Source organism: Oncorhynchus clarkii, unplaced genomic scaffold, assembly GCF_045791955.1.
Source record: "Oncorhynchus clarkii lewisi isolate Uvic-CL-2024 unplaced genomic scaffold, UVic_Ocla_1.0 unplaced_contig_4603_pilon_pilon, whole genome shotgun sequence".
In the NCBI taxonomy this organism is placed as follows: Eukaryota; Metazoa; Chordata; class Actinopteri; order Salmoniformes; family Salmonidae; genus Oncorhynchus; species Oncorhynchus clarkii.
Genome location: NW_027258484.1, coordinates 42,800 through 65,546, shown reverse-complemented (window position 1 = coordinate 65,546; position 22,747 = coordinate 42,800). Strand labels below are relative to the sequence as shown.

At 44.3% G+C, this 22,747-nt stretch overlaps 1 protein-coding gene across 1 annotated transcript in view; it reads right to left on the bottom strand.

Moving 5' to 3' along the window:
• The window catches only part of LOC139397102 (voltage-dependent T-type calcium channel subunit alpha-1I-like), a gene marked incomplete at its 3' end in the record, with an annotated part of 28,784 nt that overhangs the window by 3,570 nt on the left and 2,467 nt on the right, over positions 1–22,747 (bottom strand). The window contains exon 2 of the mRNA XM_071143969.1: positions 21,576–21,709. Within this exon, the coding sequence (XP_071000070.1) occupies positions 21,576–21,709 (134 nt within the window). The remainder of the gene's footprint in view (positions 1–21,575; positions 21,710–22,747) is intronic.

The window sequence follows — 22,747 nt, the reverse complement described above, 5'->3', positions numbered from 1 at the left end:
AGCAGCACCTAGATCTTCTGCACAGATTCTGTCAGACCTGGGCCCTGACAGTGAATCTCAGTAAAACAAAATAATGGTGTTCCAAAAAAGGTCCAGTCCCCAGGACCACAAATACAAATTCCATCTAGACACCGTTGCCCTAGACCATACAAAAAACGATACATACCTCGGCCTAAACATCAGCGCCACAGGTAACTTCCACAAAGCTGTGAACGATCTGAGAAACAAGGCAAGATGGGGCCTTCTATGCCATCAAAAGGAACATAACATTTCAACATACCAATTAGGATCTGGCTAAAAATACTTGAATCAGTTACAGAACCCATTGCCCTTTATGGTTGTGAAGTCTGGGGTCCACTCACCAACCAAGGATTTCACAAAATAGGACAAACACCAAATTAAGACTCTGCATGCAGCATTGTGCAAAAATACCCTCCGTGTACAATGTAAAACAGCAAATAATATATGCAGAGCAGAATTAGTCCGATACCGGCTAATTATCAAAATCCAGAAAAGAGACGTTAAATTCGACAACAACCTAAAAGGAAGCGTTTCCTAAACCTTCCATAACAAAGCCATCACCTACAGAGAGATGAAACTGGAGAAGAGTCCCCTAAGCAAGCTGGTAAGGGGCTCTATTCACAAACACAAACACACCCCACAGATCCCCTGGACAGCAATACAATTAGACCCAACCAAATCATGAGAAAACAAAAAGATAATTACTTGACTATTGGAAAGAATTAACAAAAATTCAAAGCAAACTAGAATGATACTTGGCCGAATACCTGACCACTGTGACTGGCCCAAAATTAAGGAAAGCTTTGACTATGTACAGACTCATTGAGCATAGCCTTGTTATTGAGAAAGGTCGCCGTAGGTGAGAGAAGACAGGATATGTACACACTGCCCACAAAATGAGGTGGAAAATGAGCTGCATTTCCTAACCTCCTGCCAAATGTATGACCATATTTGATATACATACAGTTGAAGTCGGAAGTTTACATACACCTTAGCCAAATACATTTAAACTCAGTTTTTCACAATTCCTGACATTTAATTCTAGTAAACAATCACTGCCTTAGGTCAGTTAGGATCACCACTATTTTAAGAATGCGAAATGTCAGAAAAATAGTCAAGAGAATGATTCATTTCAGCTTTTATTTCTTTCATCACATTCCCAGTGGGTCAGAAGTTTACATACACTCAATTCGTATTTGGTAGCATTGCATTTAAATTGTTTAACTTGGGTCAAACGTTTCAGGTAGGATTGCACAAACTTCCCATAATAAGTTGGGTGAATTTTGGCCCATTCCTCCTGACAGAGCTGGTGTAACTGAGTCAGGTTTGTAGGCCTCCTTGCTCGCACACACTTTTTCAGTTCTGCCCACACATTTTCTATAGGATTGAGGTCAGGGTTTGTGATGGCCACTCCAATACCTTGACTTTGTTGTCCTTAAGCCATTTTGCCACAACTTTGGAAGTATGCTTGGGGTCATTGTCCATTTGGAAGACCCATTTGCAACCAAGCTTTAACTTCCTGACTGATGTCTTGAGATGTTGCTTCAATATATCCACATAATTTCCCTCCCTTATGATGCCATCTATTTTGTGAAGTGCACCAGTCCCTCCTGCAGCAAAGCACCCCACCACATGATGCTGCCACCCCTGTGCTTCACGGTGGGGATAGTGTTCTTCGGCTTGCAAGCCTCCCCCTTTTTCCTCCAAACATAGCGATGGTCATTATGGCCAAACAGTTCTATTTTTGTTTCATCAGACCAGAGGACATTTCTCCAAAAGTACGATCTTTGTCCTCATATGCAGTTGCAAACTGTAGTCTGGCTTTTTATGGCGGTTTTGGAGTAGGAGCTTCTTCCATGCTGGGTTATGTTGATATAGGACTCATTTTACTGTGGATATAGATACTTTTGTACCTGTTTCCTACAGCATCTTCACAAGGTCCTTTGCTGTTGTTCTGGGATTGATTTGCACTTTTTGCAACAAAGTACATTCATCTCTAGGAGACAGAACGTGTCTCCTTCCTGAGAGGTATGACGGCTGTGTGGTCCCATGGTGTTTATACTTGCGTACTATTGTTTGTACAGATGAATGTGGTACCTTCAGGATGAACCAGACTTGTGGAGGTCTACAATTTTATTTTCTGAGGTCTTGGCTGATTTCTTTTGATTTCCCATGATGTCAAGCCAAGAGTCACTGAGTTGAAGGTAGGCCTTGAAATATATCGACAGGCACACCTCCAATGGACTCAAATGATGTCAATTAGCCTATCAGAAGCTTCTAAAGCCATGACATCATTTTCTGGAATTTTCCAAGCTGTTTAAAGGCACAGTCAACTTAGTGTATGTACACTTCTGACCCACTGGAATACAGTGAATTATTAGTGAAATAATCTGTCTGTAAACAATTTTTTGAAAAAATTCCTTGCATCATGCACAAAGTAGATGTCCTAACCGACTTGACAAAACTATAGTTTGTTAACAAGAAATTTGTGGGGTGGTTGAAAAACAAGTTTTAATGACACTAACCTAAATGTATCTAAACTTCCGACTTCGACTACTTCCCTCAGATTACACAGACCCACAAATAATTTTTGATTAACTCCCATATCTAATGGGTGAAATACCACAGTGTGCAATCACAGCATTAAGATTTGTAACCTGTTGCCACAAGAAAATGGCAACCAGTGAAGAACAAACAACATTGTAAATACAAAATACTTTTGTACTTGAACTATTTGCACATCGTTACAACACGGTATATAGACATAACATGACATTGGAAATGTCTCTATTCTTTTGGAACTGGTGTGAGTATAATATTTACTATTCACTTTTATTTAACTTTGTTTATCCATTTCACTTGCTTCGGCAATGTTAACATATGTTTCCCATGCCAATAAAGCCCCTTGAATTGAATTGAATTGAATTGAGGTAGAGGTAGAGGTAGAGAGAGACAGAGTGAGAGGGGGGGACAGCGAGAGAGAGAGAGAGACAGAGAGAAAGAGGGGGGGGCAGTGAGAGTGGGAGCGAGAGAGAGAGGGGGGGGCAGTGAGAGTGTGAGAGAGAGAGCGAGAGAGAGAGAGGGAGAGAGAAGGAAGGAAGGAAGGAAGGAAGGAAGGAAAGAAGGAAGGAAGGAAGGAAGGAAGGAAGGAAGGAAGGAAGGAAGGAAGGAAGGAAGGAAGGAAGGAAGGAAGGAAGGAAGGAAGGAAGGAAGGACAGAGAGCGAGTCAGAGGGAGAGGTAGAGAGCGAGTCAGAGGGAGAGGTAGATAGCGAGTCAGAGGGAGAGGTAGAGAGCGAGTCAGAGGGAGAGGTAGAGAGCGAGTCAGAGGGAGAGGTAGAGAGAAGGACAGAGAGAGAGAGTCAGAGGGAGTGGTAGAGAGAGAAGAACAGAGAGAGAGAGAGTCAGAGGGAGTGGTAGAGAGAGAGAGGTAGAGAGAGAAAGAGGACAGAGAGAGAGAGTCAGAGGGAGAGGTAGAGAGAGAAGGACAGAGAGAGAGAGAGGTAGAGAGAGGTAGAGAGAGAGGACAGAGAGAGAGAGAGTCGGAGGGAGAGGTCGAGAGAGAAGGACAGAGAGAGAGAGAGAGAAATAGAGGGATAGAAAGTGGTCTCTGTAAGTGATGCCTGCAGGATGTTGTGGTTTACTAAGAGTCAGACATCTGTTAGCTACTCATTCTCAGCATGTTAAAACTGTTTGTGCCCTGCAACCTAAACCACTTTCACAGAATGGCCATGGTGCTTTATCTTTCCGTGTGTGTGTGTGTGTGTGTGTGTGTGTGTGTGTGTGGACCATGCAAAGAGCCTGGGGTGGAATACATTAATGCAGTGGCAGCAAGGCCTGCCAAGTCCAACACCAGACACAGCCAATCTACTGTACAATGCAACTCATTCAGAGGCCCATGTTCATGTGCTGCTGATCACAGCCCTGGACACACTGCATTCTGATGGGAATAGAGCTGGCTGTATGGATATCAGACAATCAGCTTTAGTTCAGTGAGCTATACCAGTGGTAATACATTGTTGTGTTGTGACCAATCTACAGCCTTTAGCCCGAGACGTTTTAAACTGCACAGCGATCTAATACAAAGTCACCACAACCCAGAATTTAGGAAGTATTATGTGCGTCCCAAATGGCAACCTATTTCCTATACAGTGAACTAAATCAGTAATAGGGTGCCATTTGGGAGACATTGTCACCACAACAGGGATGTCATGTACAGCAGGATGTGCACCATCACATCTAGTTTTTAATCTGTAGTCTTCATCATAGTGTTGCATGCTGTCCATTCTGATAGCTAGGTTGTCAACAAGCTCTCAATATCAGGATAAGGTAAGACCCAGAAGCAGACCATGTCCAAGTAACAATGTTTATTACAAAAGCAGAAGCAAAAGTATAGGACGGCAGGCAGGCTCAGGGTCAGGGTCAGGCTCAGGGGCAGGGTCAGGCTCAGGGTCAGGGGCAGGCTCAGGGTCAGGGGCAGGCTCAGGGTCAGGACAGGCAAGGCAGATTCAGGGTCAGGCTCAGGGTCAGGACAGGCAAGGCGAGAAAAAGAGAGGATCGGTACATCCGAACACCTGCACAGGATCGGTACATCCGAACATCACACCTGCAGGACAGGTACAGGATGGCAACAACAACTACCCGAGTTACACCAGGAACGCACAATCCCTCCATCAGTGCTCAGACTGTCCGCAATAGGCTGAGAGAGGCTGGACTAAGGGCTTGTAGGCCTGTTGTAAGGCAGGTCCCCACCAGACATCACAACGTCGCCTATGGGCACAAACCCACCGTCGCTGGACCAGACAGGACTGGAAAAAAGTGCTCTTCACTGACGAGTAGCGGGTTTGTCTCACCAGGGGTGATGGTTGGATTGAGGAAGGAATGAGGGTTACACCAAGGCCTGTACTCTGGAGTGGATCGATTTGGAGGTGGAGGGTCCGTCATGGTCTGGGGCGGTGTGTCACAGCATCATCGGACTGAGCTTGTTGTCATTGCAAGCAATCTCCGCGCTATGGATTACAGTGAAGACATCCTCCTCGCTCATATGGTACTCTTCCTGCAGGCTCATCCTGACATGACCCTCCAGCATGCCAATGCCACCAGCCATACTGCTCGTTCTGTGTGTGATTTCCTGCAAGACAGGAAATTCTGCCATGGCCAGCGAAGAGCCCGGATCTCAATCCCATTGAGCACATCTGAAACCTGTTGGATTGGAGGGTGAGGGCTAGGGCCATTCCCTCCAGAAATGTCTGGGAACTTGCAGGTGCCTTGGTGGAAGAGTGGGGTAACATCTCACAGCAGGAACTGGCAAATCTGGTTCAGTCCATGAGAAGGAGATGCACTGCAGTACTTAATGCAGCTGGTGGCCACACCAGACACTGACTGTTACTTTTGATTTTGACCCCCCTTTGTTCAGGGACACATTATTCCATTTCTGTTAGTCACATGTCTGTGGAACTTGTTCAGTTTATGTCTCAGTTGTTGAATCTTATGTTCATACAAATATTTACATGTTAAGTTAACTGAAAATAAACACAGTTGACAGTGAGAGGACGTTTCTTTATTTGCTGAGTTTAATAGGTGTTATGGTTTAGTGGTTACACAGTACAGAACACTTTGCAGCTATAAGCTAAAGGATATTATAGAGCTAAAGCTACCTGTGCTTCCTGTGTCCTCTGACCTCCATTTTAGTGGGCTTAAAATGGAGGGGTGTCATGCAGAGAGATACCACAACAGGGTGACAGGTGGAGAGGTACCACAACAGGGTGACAGGTGGGAGAGGAAGGTGGAGAGGTGATGAGAGGAGAATAGAGAGGGATAAAGAGGAAAGGGTGAAACAGGGAAAGGGAACTAGATATTGATTGTGATAATGCCAGGGAGTGAGATAGGGTGGAGGGATGGAGAGCAGCTAGTTCTCACAGTCTCACGCCAGAATTAGATGTTTGTCCATGTATCTGAAACGTAGAATTTTGAAGTTGTTGCAAGCATAACATTTCAAAGTGTTTAAGGTTAAGTTTAGGCATTTTTCAGAATTCTTAAGGTTAGGATTAAGTTTAGGCTTTAACTCTGACATCGTAAGGTTAGGCATTAACTCAAAATGGTTAAGGTAAGGGTTAAGGTTTGGGATAGGCGTAAAACAAAAATCTAAAAAGACTTTCTATTGTTGGATTGAAACTTGCAATCGGAGTTTCCACGTCATCTCCCGACGTCTTCAGACAGGGATGGACGTTGAATACTGACTTGTATCACGGGGGACCTGGCTGTGGAGAGAAAGAGGGTGGAATGACTTCTCCTCCAAGCTCCAAGAATTGTTTCCTAGGAGAACATGTTCTGCTTGACAATCCCCATTATGTCAATTTCATCTTTGAGCGATGGCATAATCATAATTCCATCTCCATAGTGATGGAAGAGGTGAAATATTACACTGTGACACTGGGGTGATCTAGCTACAACCACAGTGCAGGATTTTCTCTTTAGGTTGATTGACACACGCACGCACGCACACACACACACACACACACACACACACACACACACACACACACACACACACACACACACACACACACACACACACACACACACACACACACACACACACACACACACACACACACACACACACACACACACATACACACAGGTATGTCACCGGGCTTAGAATGCTGTGTTTAAGTCTGTGAGAACAGTCACCCTTGCATAATTATGAGTCTTGAATAGCTTGAATAAAATACGAGTCAGTGAGTTGAAGTGTGTTTTGTATAGACAAGCAATAGTAAAACTCCCTATGATCTCTCCAGTCAGTCAGCCAGTCAGCTAGTTAGTCAGCCAGTTAGTCAGCCAGTCAGCTAGTTAGTCAGCCAGTTAGTCAGCCAGTCAGCTAGTTAGTCAGCCAGTTAGTCAGCCAGTCAGTCAGTCAGTCATCCAGTCCGCCAGCCAGCCAGTCAATCAGTCAGTCAGTCAGCCAGCCAGCCAGTCAGTAATTCAGTCAGCCAGCCAGCCAGTCCGCCAGCCAGCCAGTCAGTCAGCCAGTCAGCTAGTTAGTCAGCCAGTCAGTCAGTCAGTCAGTCAGCCAGTCAGCTAGTTAGTCAGCCAGTTAGTCATCCAGTCCGCCAGCCAGCCAGTCAATCAGTCAGTCAGTCAGTCAGTCATCCAGTCCGCCAGCCAGCCAGTCAATCAGTCAGTCAGCCAGCCAGTCAGCCAGCCAGTCAGCCAGTCAGTCAGTCAGTCAGTCAGTCATTCAGTCAGCCAGTCAGTCAGTCAGCCAGTCAGCCAGTCAGCCAGTCAGTCAGTCAGTCAGCCAGCCAGTCAGTCAGTCAGTCAGTCAGTCATCCAGTCCGCCAGCCAGTCAATCAGTCAGTCAGTCAGTCAGTCAGCCAGCCAGTCAGCCAGTCAGGCAGTAAGCTGATCTCTCCTCTTCCTCTCAGAACACACACTTAGTCTGGAGCTGATTACAAGCAATAAAGTCTCACTATCTGAAGGATGCTACTGTTACAATGCTTCTGATATGCTTCTTTTGTATTCTGTCTGTTGTGTTTCTCATCAGTGGAGTTATGTAACAGCCTTAACAGTGATGAAGGGATGTGTTTCTCATCAGTGGAGTTATGTAACAGCCTTAACAGTGATGAAGGGATGTGTTTCTCATCAGTGGAGTTATGTAACAGCCTTAACAGTGATGAAGGGATGTGTTTCTCATCAGTGGAGTTATGTAACAGCCTTAACAGTGATGAGGGGATGTGGATAATATTTGAGAGGCAGAGTAGAAGGCTTACACACACAGATACACACAGACACCTAAGATGGAGTGAGAGGTGATGGAGAGAGAGAGAGGATATTGCGAGAGATTGAGAGAAAGAGGACAGAGAGTAAGAAATGGAGAGAGGATAGAGTGATAGGTGATGATAGCAATAGAGAACTGAGTGAGAGAGATGGAGAGAGAGAGGACTGAGTGAGTGAGAGATGGAGCGAGAGAGAGGATAGAATGAGAGATGATGAGAGAGGATATTGTGAGAGATGATGATAGAGAAGACTGAGTGAGTAATGGTGAGAGAGAGGATAGAGTGAGAGATGATGGAGAGAGAGGATAGAGTGAGAGACGATGGAGAGAAAGAGGATAGATAGAGATGACGGAGAGATAGAGGATAGAGTGAGAGATGATGAGAGATAGAGGATAGAGAGAGATGACAGAGAGAGAGGATAGAGTGAGAGATGATGGAGAGATAGAGGATAGAGTGAGAGATGCTGAGAGAGGATATTGTGAGAGATGATGATAGAGAAGACTGAGTGAGTAATTGTGAGAGAGAGGATAGAGTGAGAGATGATGGAGAGAGAGGATAGAGTGAGAGATGATGGAGAGATAGGATAGAGTGAGAGATGATGGAGAGAGAGGATAGAGTGAGAGATGATGGAGAGATAGAGGATAGAGTGAGAGATGATGGCGATAGAGGATAGAGTGAGAGATGATGGAGAGATAGAGGATAGATAGAGATGACGGAGAGATAGAGGATAGAGTGAGAGATGATGGAGAGATAGAGGATAGAGTGAGTGAGGGAGACAGTGTCACGTTCTGACCTTTATTTCCTTTGTTTTGTCTTTATTTAGTATGGTCAGGGCGTGAGTTGGGGTGGGCAGTCTATGTTTATGTTTCTATGTTTGGTTTCTGTTTCGGCCTAGTATGGTTCTCAATCAGAGGCAGGTGTCGTTAGTTCTCTCCGATTGAGTATCATACTTAGGTAGCCTGGGTTTCACTGTTGGTTTGAGGGTGTTTGTTTCCATGTGAGTGTTTGTCGCCACACGGTACTGGTTTGGTTCGGTTATTTCACGTATTTGTTTATTGTTTTTGTATTTCATAGTGTTCAGTGCTTTTCTTATTAAAATCGTCATGAACACTTACCACGCTGCATCTTGGTCCGTTCCTTACTCCTCTTCAGACGAAGAGGAGGAAATCTGCCGTTACAGACAGGGATATATACAGCAGTAGTAAAGAGGGTTTGGTGAATCAAACCATTCACTCAATCGTCCCTGGTCTCACAATGGACTATATATATATGAACAGTCATATCTAGCTCCTCATTTCTATATTATCGTAAACAGTAGCTGCATATTGCCACAGATCAACATTTCCATGTAATTAAACAGTAGCTGGATATTGCCACAGATCAACATTTCCATATTATCATAAACAGTAGCTGGATATTGCCACAGATCAACATTTCCATATAATTAAACAGTAGCTGGATATTGCCACAGATCAACATTTCCATATAATTAAACAGTAGCTGGATATTGCCACAGATCAACATTTCCATATAATTAAACAGTAGCTAGATATTGCCACAGATCAACATTTCCATGTAATTAAACAGTAGCTGGATATTGCCACAGATCAACATTTCCATATAATTAAACAGTAGCTGGATATTGCCACAGATCAACATTTCCATATTATCATAAACAATAGCTGGATATTGCCACAGATCAACATTTCCATATTATCATAAACAGTAGCTAGATATTGCCACAGATCAACATTTCCATATAATTAAACAGTAGCTGGATATTGCCACTGATCAACATTTCCATATAATTAAACAGTAGCTGGATATTGCCACAGATCAACATTTCCATATTATCATAAACAGTAGCTGGATATTGCCACAGATCAACATTTCCATATTATCATAAACAGTAGCTGGATGTTGCCACAGATCAACATTTCCATATAATTAAACAGTAGCTGGATATTGCCACTGATCAACATTTCCATATAATTAAACAGTAGCTGCATATTGCCACAGATCAACATTTCCATATAATTAAACAGTAGCTGGATATTGCCACTGATCAACATTTCCATATAATTAAACAGTAGCTGGATATTGCCACAGATCAACATTTCCATATAATTAAACAGTAGCTGCATATTGCCACAGATCAACATTTCCATATAATTAAACAGTAGCTGGATGTTGCCACAGATCAACATTTCCATATAATTAAACAGTAGCTGCATATTGCCACAGATCAACATTTCCATAGCTGTATACTGTATCTCCATATAGCTCCGTATAGCTCCATAATTCATGAATCCAGAGTGATGATTGCTACTGTAAATCTGCTGCTTTACTGGGGAGAGGAGAGAGGCTAGACCATTGATTTACACAAGGACACAACTGATAATAGTGAAAAAAAGACACACACACACACACACACACACACACACACACACACACACACACACACACACACACACACACACACACACACACACACACACACACACACACACACACACACACCTGTTTGGAATCCAGGGATCCAAATAAATACTACTAAATACTACACAACACCCACGCACAGTCTGAATTGAACCCATCTAGCCTAGAGGCAAGCCATCCCTGGGAGCCCGTGTGGTTGTTCCTCGCCTCGCACGTCCAAAGCCATCTAATTTCAGTTCCGATGGAGGAACAGCTAAAAATGTCAAGCTGCCAATTGAAATGTCACCGTAACAGAGGAGGACTTGTGAAGGGAAACATAGCCCTGCCGTCACCCCCGACGCGCTCTGACATTAAAGCACAGGCAAACATTTTACACAGACATTTAATGAGAATAGCAAAGTTCTGGAAAGAGACGATGGGTGGAGTTCCTCTGGGATATTGGGGGCGTGACGGAATCGCAGAAATAACAAATACACACATGCAAGAGAGTACACACAGAGAAGTGTACATAAGCACATGTGTGTACTGAAACACACAAACACAAACTTCCTTTCTAACTTTTCAAACCCGCCAGACCTCCCTTGTTGATGTCTTAATGGCTCAGTGCTCTACTAATTGAATTAGAAATAACTGTGGGAGGAGGAGAGGAAAGATGAAGAGAGAGGGGAACAGAGGAAATAGAAAGAGAGAGAAAAGAAGGGAGTTGTGGAAGAGCAGAGGTGAAGGTAGGAGAACACAACACGTCAGGAAGAAGGAGGACCAGAGGGGAAGGTAGGAGAACACAACACGTCAGGAAGAAGGAGGACCAGAGGGGAAGGTAGGAGAACACAACACGTCAGGAAGAAGGAGGACCAGAGGGGAAGGTAGGAGAACACAACACGTCAGGAAGAAGGAGGACCAGAGGGGAAGGTAGGAGAACACAACACGTCAGGAAGAAGGAGGACCAGAGGGGAAGGTAGGAGAACACAACACGTCAGGAAGAAGGACCAGAGGGGAAGGCGGGATGAGGGATGAAGATTGAGGAGCTATGTAAAAAAGGAGAACAACGAGAGAGGGTGTATGTGGAGAGGAAAGGTGTGTGTGCCACAGGAGGTTGGTGAGGGGAGGACGACTCATAATAATGGAACACAACCCGTGTTTGATGTGTTTGATACCATCCCATTTATTCCGTTCCAGCCATTACTATGAGCCCGTCTTCTCCAATTAGGTGCCACCAGCCACCTGTAGTGTGGAAAGAGAGGTGTGTGTGTGTGACTGCGAGGTGTGTGTTCCTCTGTGTGTGGCTGCAGCTGCTCCCGTACACATCAATCAGGCTGTGTGTTTGTCAGAGTAATTAGCCGCCACAGGCCTCCTCCATCTAATTGTTCTCTCTTTTTTAACACTCCTTTTTTTGGCTCCATCCCTTCATCTCTTAGCCTTTTATGTATCCTGGGTTTCCAATGGATGACGCAGGCTAGGGGCGAGGGGCTAGGGGCGAGGGGCTAGGGGCTAGGGGCGAGGGGCGAGGGGCTAGGGGCTAGGGGCGAGGGGCGAAGGGCTAGGGGCTAGGGGCGAGGGGCTAGGGGCAAGGGGCTAGGGGCTAGGGGCTAGGGACTAGGGGCTAGGGTCTAGGGGCTAGGGGCTAGGGGCTAGGGACTAGGGGCTAGGGGCTAGGGACTAGGGGCGAGGGGCTAGGGAGTGTGTGTGTGTCAGTATTATTTCCAGTATGCTCCCTCTGTGCTATAACCCCTGTTACTCTCTCTTTGGGAAGTGGCAATCCACAGCAGTAGGATTTAAAAAAAAATATATATATATTTTTTTAACTAGGCAAGTCAGTTAAGAACAAATTCTTATTTTCAATGACAGCCTAGGAACAATGGGTTAACTGCCTGTTCAGGGGCAGAATGACAGATTTGTACCTTGTCAGCTCAGGGCTTTGAACATGCAACCTTTCGGTTACTAGTCCAACACTCTAACCACTAGGCTACCCTAGTGGTTTGGGAGAGAACAGCAGGATTGGGAGAGAACTGACACCGGGTGTGTGGGTATATGGGTGTATATGTATATGGTTGTGTGGGTATATGGGTGCATATGTATATGGTTGTGTGTGTATATGGGTGTATATGTATATGGTTGTGTGTGTATATGGGTGTATATGTATATGGTTGTGTGTGTGTGTATATGGGTGTGTGGGGTATATGGGTGTATATGTATATGGTTGTGTGTGTATATGGGTGTGTGGGGTATATGGGTGTGTGGATATATGGGTTTGTGAGTAAATGTGTGTGTGCCTGTGTGAGTTTGTGTGAGACGCTGGCACGCCTGTGTGTGTGTGTGTGTGTGTCTGAGTGTGTGCATGCGCGCAGTGCGAGCTGTAATCCTGGTCTGTACTCGGCGATAGCTCAGCTCAACTCTATTCTCCATAGCACAGCAAACAGCAGGATCAGCAGGAAAGGACAGCACACACACTGAACACAAAGCCAAGCAGAGAGGCAAGCAGAGGGGACACAGACAAAATGGGATTTCTATATAACTATAACACCATTAATCTGAATGGTATTAATCAAACCAAAATATTTATCGATCGATTGGTCTGTCTGTCTGTCAATCAGTACATCCCTCCCTACTCCAGTAGAAAATAAAGCATGTGAGTGTGAATAGACACATCTGAGATGTAGTCCAGCCCTGTGGAATATTGGGCCACAGCTGTAGTGGGCCAGAAAGGATTATGGGGAAAAGGGAAGGGGTCCCTGGGGAAAAGGAGAGTGAGGTTCATGAGAGAGATGCATCAAGGGAGAAGGGCCAGAGTGTGTGACTGGAACAGCATAGTATAACATCAACATTTCTCCAATACTGCAGACCATTGAAAGAGTATGTGCGTGTGTGCCTGTGCATAACGCAGTAATAATGATAATGTGAACCAGTGATATTGGACTTCCTGGTGATTAGGATCAAAGTAGCCTGCTGATCAGAATCACTAATCACACGCAGACACACACACACACACTAACAGAATGAGACCCTCCCCTTCTTGGTGTCACTCAGCTTTAAGGTTTCATGTATTTCAATGCATCTCTCATCTTTCTTTCACTGACACATCAACTTGAAACAGGCAGCAGACAAAATCAATGCCAACGTATCCTGGCCTTCCTAGAAGTACAGTAGAATGTCAACTATCTGTTTGACTGCAGTAAGACTGGCGGTGAAACTTCAGAGTCTGTAAGTTCATTACAGTAGAGCTCACTGATAGGATCATCTGACCACCTTTGATTTATACCTCCACTTAATACCAGCCTTTAATATAGAGGGAAGGAGAGAGGGGGGAGAAAGAGAGGGGGAGAAAGCGAGAGAGAGAGGGGGGAGAAAGAGAGGGGGGAGAAAGAGAGGGGGAGAAAGAGAGAGAGAGGGGGGAGAAAGAGAGGGGGAGAAAGAGAGAGAGAGGGGGAGAGAAGAGAGGGGGGAGAAAGAGAGAGAGAGAGAGAGGGGGAGAAAGAGAGGGAGAAAAAAATGAGAGAGAGAAAGAGGGAGAGTGATAGAGGTAGAGAGAGCAAGAGGGAGAGTGATAGAGGTAGAGAGAGAAAGAGGGAGAGTGATAGAGGTAGAGAGAGGGGTAGTAATAACATTGAGAAAGGGGAAAATGAAGTGGGAAGAAAGAACAATAAATAGGAGAGAGATAAATAAACAGCCTATTTATATAATGAATATGAATTGGGAGGCAGAAATGACTAAATAGTAAAGCATGAGGTCTCTCACTAAAGGCTTCAGTCATACAAAAGTTACACTTAAATCCAAACTGCTTCTCTAGCAGATTAGAATGTCTCCACCCATGTTCAAGAATGACATGTTTCCCTTTACTCAGATTACAACCTCTTATTTGAAAATTAAATCTCCAAAATATGGTTATTTTTAAAACAAGCCATAGAAATGTGGTTGTAATTTCAGTTTAATCCATCAGAAAAGACAGAACAAATATTACAACAAATATTATGGTAAAACTCAAATATGATAATTGATAAAAACAATATTTTTTATATATATATATAAAAAAGGTATAATCTTTGTAAAAAAAAAAATATGGAAACGTCTGCTCTACTCAAAATTACAACCGACTAATTGCAGCATTACCTGAAAAATGGAAGAGGCAAGTGGAAGGGGAAGAAAGTAAGGAACTTCTCTGTCAGCTCTGCATTAAAGACCAAAATTATACCAGTTTCATTTTAAAGACCAAAAAATTGACAGACCGGTGTGCCATAAAGATTGTAAAATAGTTGGGAAGAGATTCCATGGTACATGGTTTATGAACTGATACACAAAACAACGCTGGATTTCAATTTAAATGAATATACAAATTCTTAGAACCAATAGAATAGAATGTTATATGGGGGATACAACCATCCCAGCTCTGCAGATTTTGCTGTGAAGAGACAGAATCATTAGATCATTTGTTTTGGTACTGTCCATATGTAGTTTGTTTTTGGTCTGGCTGAATGGCTGAAGAATTGGCACATTTCCCAGGAGCTAACTAGGTGATTTCAAACGTTTTATTCAGTCAATCAATAATATAATACTTCTAGCAAAAATGTTTAGTTTAATTTACAATGAGTAGAATCTATCAGAATAGAAAGGTTCAGAACTTTTGTGAAACATCACAGCACAATTGAAAACTATGGCAAACAGAAGTCAAAACTGGATGTTGTTCAGAGATAGATGGGAAGGGTTGAGTGGGGCTGAAGGGTGGGACTAAAAACAATCAAAAGATAACTATTGTAAAATATACTGTGTCCGTATAGTATATATATATATATATATATATAGTATATACAGTGGCAAGAAAAAGTATGTGAACCCTTTGGAATTACCTGGATTTTTGCATAAATTGGTCATAAAATGTGATCTGATCTTCATCTAAGTGTAATGAACACGAGGGAGACAGAGCTGGTTTCAAGCGCAGAGCGCAGCAGGTGTTTAATGAAAGGGACCACAGGAGGAGGCAGGAAGCTGTGTCCAGGGGCAGGCAGAAGGTCATACATAGGAGGAGGCAGGAAGCTGGGTCCAGGGGCAGGCAGAAGGTCATACACAGGAGGAGGCAGGAAGCTGGGTCCAGGGGCAGGCAGAAGGTCATACATAGGAGGAGGCAGGAAGCTGGGTCCAGGGGCAGGCAGAAGGTCATACACAGGAGGAGGCAGGAAGCTAGGTCCAGGGGCAGGCAAAAGGTCATACACAGGAGGAGGCAGGAAGCTGGGTCCAGGGGCAGGCAGAAGGTCATACACAGGAGGAGGCAGGAAGCTGGGTCCAGGGGCAGGCAGAAGGTCATACACAGGAGGAGGCAGGAAGCTGGGTCCAGGGGCAGGCAGAAGGTCATACACAGGAGGAGGCAGGAAGCTGGGTCCAGGGGCAGGCAGAAGGTCATACACAGGAGGAGGCAGGAAGCTGTGTCCAGGGGCAGGCAGAAGGTCATACACAGGAGGAGGCAGGAAGCTGGGTCCAGGGGCAGGCAGAAGGTCATACACAGGAGGAGGCAGGAAGCTGTGTCCAGGGGCAGGCAGAAGGTCATACACAGGAGGAGGCAGGAAGCTGGGTCCAGGGGCAGGCAGAAGGTCATACACAGGAGGAGGCAGGAAGCTGGGTCCAGGGGCAGGCAGAAGGTCATACACAGGAGGAGGCAGGAAGCTGGGTCCAGGGGCAGGCAGAAGGTCATACACAGGAGGAGGCAGGAAGCTGGGTCCAGGGGCAGGCAGAAGGTCATACACAGGAGGAGGCAGGAAGCTGGGTCCAGGGGCAGGCAGAAGGTGGTAGTCCAAAAATGGAAAACAGTACAGGCAGGGAATAAGCAAAAGGTGTTGTGAGTGAGGCAGGAAAAACTATCATACAAGGGAGGAGAGAAGGACGGGGGAAAAACAGAGCTCCGAAAAGGTGTGTCTCAAAACAAACACTACCTCACAGTGATGGGGTGCCAGGAACTGAACTAAATAGTGTGGGATGATGACATGCAGGTGTGTGAACAGGTGATTAGAATTCCAGTGATTGGGATCTGGTGAGTGAGCTGGAAAGTGGGCTGCATTCCGGGGATCTAAGTGTTTGGAAGTGTGAGTTGGACTCAGACGTTACACTAAGTCACAACAATGGACAAACATAGTGTGCTTAAACTAATAACACACAAATTATTGTATTTTTCTTATCTATATTGAATACATAATCTAAACATTCACAGTGTAGGTTGGAAAAAGTATGTGAACCCCTAGGTTAATGACTTTCTCAAAAGCTAATTGGAGTCAGGAGTCCGCTAACCTAGAGTCAAATCAATGAGACGAGATTGGAGATGTTGGTTAGAGCTGCCTTGCCCTTTAAAAAACACTCACAACATTTTGTTTGCTATTCACAAGAAGCATTGCCTGATGTGAACCATGCCTCGAACAAAAGAGATCTCAGAAGACCTAAGATTAAGAATAGTTGACTTGCATAATGTTGTGCAAGGATACAAAAGTATCTCTAAATGCCTTGATGTTCATCAGTCCATTGTAAGACAAATTGTCTATAAATGGAGAAAGTTCAGCACTGTTGCTACTCTCCCTAGGAGTGGCTGTCCTGCAAAGATGACTGCAAGAGCACAGCGCAGAATGCTCAATGAGGTTAAGAATAATCCTAAAGTGTCAGCTAAAGACTTACAGAAATCTCTGGATCATACTAACATCTCTGTTGACGAGTCTACGATGCGTAAAACACTAAACAAGAATGGTGTTCATGGCAGGACACCACGGAAGAAGCCACTGCTGTTCAAAAAAAGCATTGCTGCACATCTGAAGTTTGCAAAAGTGCACCTGGATGTTTACAGCGCTACTGGCAAAATATTCTGTGGACAGATGAAACTACAGTTTAGAAGTTTGGAAGGAAAACGTGTGCGGAGAAAGATGTGTGCGGAGAAAAAAAGGCACTGCACACCAACATTGAAACCTCATCCCAACTGTAAAGTATGGTGGAGGGAGCATCGTGGTTTGGGGCTGCTTTGCTGCCTCAGGGCCTGGACAGCTCACTTTCATTGATGGAATTAAATCTCCAAAATATGGTTATTTTTAAAACAAGCCATAGAAATGTGGTTGTAATTTCAGTTTAATCCATCAGAAAAGACAGAACAAATATTACAACAAATATTATGGTAAAACTCAAATATGATAATTGATAAAAACAATATTTTTTATATATATATATAAAAAAGGTATAATCTTTGTAAAAAAAAAAATATGGAAACGTCTGCTCTACTCAAAATTACAACCGACTAATTGCAGCATTACCTGAAAAATGGAAGAGGCAAGTGGAAGGGGAAGAAAGTAAGGAACTTCTCTGTCAGCTCTGCATTAAAGACCAAAATTATACCAGTTTCATTTTAAAGACCAAAAAATTGACAGACCGGTGTGCCATAAAGATTGTAAAATAGTTGGGAAGAGATTCCATGGTACATGGTTTATGAACTGATACACAAAACAACGCTGGATTTCAATTTAAATGAATATACAAATTCTTAGAACCAATAGAATAGAATGTTATATGGGGGATACAACCATCCCAGCTCTGCAGATTTTGCTGTGAAGAGACAGAATCATTAGATCATTTGTTTTGGTACTGTCCATATGTAGTTTGTTTTTGGTCTGGCTGAATGGCTGAAGAATTGGCACATTTCCCAGGAGCTAACTAGGTGATTTCAAACGTTTTATTCAGTCAATCAATAATATAATACTTCTAGCAAAAATGTTTAGTTTAATTTACAATGAGTAGAATCTATCAGAATAGAAAGGTTCAGAACTTTTGTGAAACATCACAGCACAATTGAAAACTATGGCAAACAGAAGTCAAAACTGGATGTTGTTCAGAGATAGATGGGAAGGGTTGAGTGGGGCTGAAGGGTGGGACTAAAAACAATCAAAAGATAACTATTGTAAAATATACTGTGTCCGTATAGTATATATATATATATATATATATAGTATATACAGTGGCAAGAAAAAGTATGTGAACCCTTTGGAATTACCTGGATTTTTGCATAAATTGGTCATAAAATGTGATCTGATCTTCATCTAAGTGTAATGAACACGAGGGAGACAGAGCTGGTTTCAAGCGCAGAGCGCAGCAGGTGTTTAATGAAAGGGACCACAGGAGGAGGCAGGAAGCTGTGTCCAGGGGCAGGCAGAAGGTCATACATAGGAGGAGGCAGGAAGCTGGGTCCAGGGGCAGGCAGAAGGTCATACACAGGAGGAGGCAGGAAGCTGGGTCCAGGGGCAGGCAGAAGGTCATACATAGGAGGAGGCAGGAAGCTGGGTCCAGGGGCAGGCAGAAGGTCATACACAGGAGGAGGCAGGAAGCTAGGTCCAGGGGCAGGCAAAAGGTCATACACAGGAGGAGGCAGGAAGCTGGGTCCAGGGGCAGGCAGAAGGTCATACACAGGAGGAGGCAGGAAGCTGGGTCCAGGGGCAGGCAGAAGGTCATACACAGGAGGAGGCAGGAAGCTGGGTCCAGGGGCAGGCAGAAGGTCATACACAGGAGGAGGCAGGAAGCTGGGTCCAGGGGCAGGCAGAAGGTCATACACAGGAGGAGGCAGGAAGCTGTGTCCAGGGGCAGGCAGAAGGTCATACACAGGAGGAGGCAGGAAGCTGGGTCCAGGGGCAGGCAGAAGGTCATACACAGGAGGAGGCAGGAAGCTGTGTCCAGGGGCAGGCAGAAGGTCATACACAGGAGGAGGCAGGAAGCTGGGTCCAGGGGCAGGCAGAAGGTCATACACAGGAGGAGGCAGGAAGCTGGGTCCAGGGGCAGGCAGAAGGTCATACACAGGAGGAGGCAGGAAGCTGGGTCCAGGGGCAGGCAGAAGGTCATACACAGGAGGAGGCAGGAAGCTGGGTCCAGGGGCAGGCAGAAGGTCATACACAGGAGGAGGCAGGAAGCTGGGTCCAGGGGCAGGCAGAAGGTGGTAGTCCAAAAATGGAAAACAGTACAGGCAGGGAATAAGCAAAAGGTGTTGTGAGTGAGGCAGGAAAAACTATCATACAAGGGAGGAGAGAAGGACGGGGGAAAAACAGAGCTCCGAAAAGGTGTGTCTCAAAACAAACACTACCTCACAGTGATGGGGTGCCAGGAACTGAACTAAATAGTGTGGGATGATGACATGCAGGTGTGTGAACAGGTGATTAGAATTCCAGTGATTGGGATCTGGTGAGTGAGCTGGAAAGTGGGCTGCATTCCGGGGATCTAAGTGTTTGGAAGTGTGAGTTGGACTCAGACGTTACACTAAGTCACAACAATGGACAAACATAGTGTGCTTAAACTAATAACACACAAATTATTGTATTTTTCTTATCTATATTGAATACATAATCTAAACATTCACAGTGTAGGTTGGAAAAAGTATGTGAACCCCTAGGTTAATGACTTTCTCAAAAGCTAATTGGAGTCAGGAGTCCGCTAACCTAGAGTCAAATCAATGAGACGAGATTGGAGATGTTGGTTAGAGCTGCCTTGCCCTTTAAAAAACACTCACAACATTTTGTTTGCTATTCACAAGAAGCATTGCCTGATGTGAACCATGCCTCGAACAAAAGAGATCTCAGAAGACCTAAGATTAAGAATAGTTGACTTGCATAATGTTGTGCAAGGATACAAAAGTATCTCTAAATGCCTTGATGTTCATCAGTCCATTGTAAGACAAATTGTCTATAAATGGAGAAAGTTCAGCACTGTTGCTACTCTCCCTAGGAGTGGCTGTCCTGCAAAGATGACTGCAAGAGCACAGCGCAGAATGCTCAATGAGGTTAAGAATAATCCTAAAGTGTCAGCTAAAGACTTACAGAAATCTCTGGATCATACTAACATCTCTGTTGACGAGTCTACGATGCGTAAAACACTAAACAAGAATGGTGTTCATGGCAGGACACCACGGAAGAAGCCACTGCTGTTCAAAAAAAGCATTGCTGCACATCTGAAGTTTGCAAAAGTGCACCTGGATGTTTACAGCGCTACTGGCAAAATATTCTGTGGACAGATGAAACTACAGTTTAGAAGTTTGGAAGGAAAACGTGTGCGGAGAAAGATGTGTGCGGAGAAAAAAAGGCACTGCACACCAACATTGAAACCTCATCCCAACTGTAAAGTATGGTGGAGGGAGCATCGTGGTTTGGGGCTGCTTTGCTGCCTCAGGGCCTGGACAGCTCACTTTCATTGATGGAAATGATAGGTGACCGCTGTAAAGGTTGATGAGGCTGCTGTCAGAACAGGCTGAGCTTATGCATTTATAATGAGCTCTTTACCCAATGGACTAACTCAACCACCCCTAACAAACACACACTATTTTAATAAGGATTTTATAGAGCTAGAAAGAGAGAGAAAGGGAGAAAATAGAGAGAAAGAGAAAGTGAAAGAGAGAGATAAGGAAAGAGCAGGAGGGAGAGAGAGAAAGAGAGACAGACAGAGAGATAGCCAACACCTGGCATGTCATGTGGCTCAAAGCAGACAGAAGCATCTTGTTATGTAAGGCATCACAACACAACAGCAACACTCCATGTGAGCTGAGCCCTGCAGCACAGAACAGACAACAGCACAGAAGAGGCTCCATCCAGACAACTGCCTCAGACTCCCCACTATTATCTCTAATGACTTCAAGGATTTCAAACCTGTTCTCAGAGAGAGGTTTAAAGGTTTGAAATGGGGTCTGTTTTCATGTTGGTGAGGGCATGGGACTATGTATGAGTTGCTGTGGTGTGTGTGTGTGTGTGTGTGTGTGTGTGTGTGTGTGTGTGTGTGTGTGTGTGTGTGTGTGTGTGTGTGTGTGTGTGTGTGTGTGTGTGTGTGTGTGTGTGTGTGTGTGTGTGTGTGTGTGTGTATGAGAGAGTTGTTGTGGTGTGTGTGTATGAGAGAGCTGTTGTGGTGTGTATGTGTGTGTGCTTGCTTGTGTGTGTGTGTGCGTACGTGCGTGCATGTGTGAGTGTGTCTGTGCACCCATCTACTTGATTTCAACTGATTTCAACAACATCAAACCAGACATTTACCAGCTCGACATCAAACCCTAGTTTTAACACAGACTGGCTTTGACAGCAGAAACGTGTGAAGGGGAAACAACAGAAGAAGCTAAACTACAGATGTGAGTCTAAAAGGCCCTCTTCATCTCTGCATCCAGTCTACTGCTGCATCTGCCAAGAGGTCTGCAGCTTTATGGCACAGTGTGGTAGTGCACTTTCTCATAAACACATGGCTGCTGGTTGAAGCCCTACATCTGCAGAGTATGTACAGTACTATCTATGATTCAGTAGTATTCACCTAGCTCCCACCTACACTCTTCACAGGAAGGAAAGGAAGAAGGAAAGGAAGAAGGGTGATCTAACCCAGACATGACGATGAAGAAGTCTAGTCTGTTCCAGGTGTCGCCAAGGTAACAGCGTCTCCCGAAGATTCCCAGCGCCACCATCTTCACCACCATCTCCAACGCAAAGAAGATGTAGATGAACGCATCGAACGCCTGACAGAGAGAGAGAGAGAGAGAGAGAGAGAGAGAGAGGGGAGAGGTAATTTGTCAGATTTATATGAAATGAGGAAGCACATACTCTTGAAACTGATGAAAACACCTGTTGATAAAGAAAAAATAACACACACACACACACGTTTTCGTGTTCTGAAAATAAAACGACCCTAGTCCAAACCACTGCTGTGGGTGTAATGTCCCGCCCAGCAACAGTGGCTTGATTGGTTATGATTATTTTCTGTCGCAACTAGCAGATGGGACAACAATGAAAACATCAACCTTCGATCAAAACACTACTTTAATTAACTTGTTAATGATTATCAATTAACAGAGTGACTGGGACATGATTGCATCTGTCACTGACTGTGTGTGTGTGTGTGTGTGTGTGTGTGTGTGTGTGTGTGTGTGTGTGTGTGTGTGTGCGCGCGTGCGTTTGCATGTGCTGTATGTCTTTGTGTCCTAGTTATGCATTAAAGGTCCAATACAGATGTTTTTATCTCAATGTCAAATCATTTCTGGGTAACAATTGATTATTTTAAATTAAAATGGTCAAAAAGAAACAAAAATAGCTTCTTAGTAAAGGACAATTTCTTAAGAGAGAATTTTGCTCGGACTGTCTGGGAGTGGGGAGGGAAACACTGTGACTACCTCTCTAATCAGTAGTCTGCAGATAGTGGATATCAGTGGTATAGTCCCAGTGCAGTCCTAAATATGTTCCTGTGTTTTAAACAGGGCCTTGAGAAAGTCTACACTTCCCTTGGATTTCTTCACATTTTATTCTGTTACAAAGTGGGATTCAAATGGATTCAATTGTTGTTTGTTGTTAATGATCTACACAAAATACTCTGTCGTGTCAAAGTGGAAGATCATTTTTTTTAAGCATTCAACCCCCTGAATCAATACATATTAGAATCACCTTTGGCAGCTGTGAGTCTTTCTGGGTAAGTCTCTAAGAGCTTTGCACACCTGGATTGTGAAATATTTGCCCATTATTCATTTCTAAATTCTTCAAGCTCTGTCATGGTGACATCACCA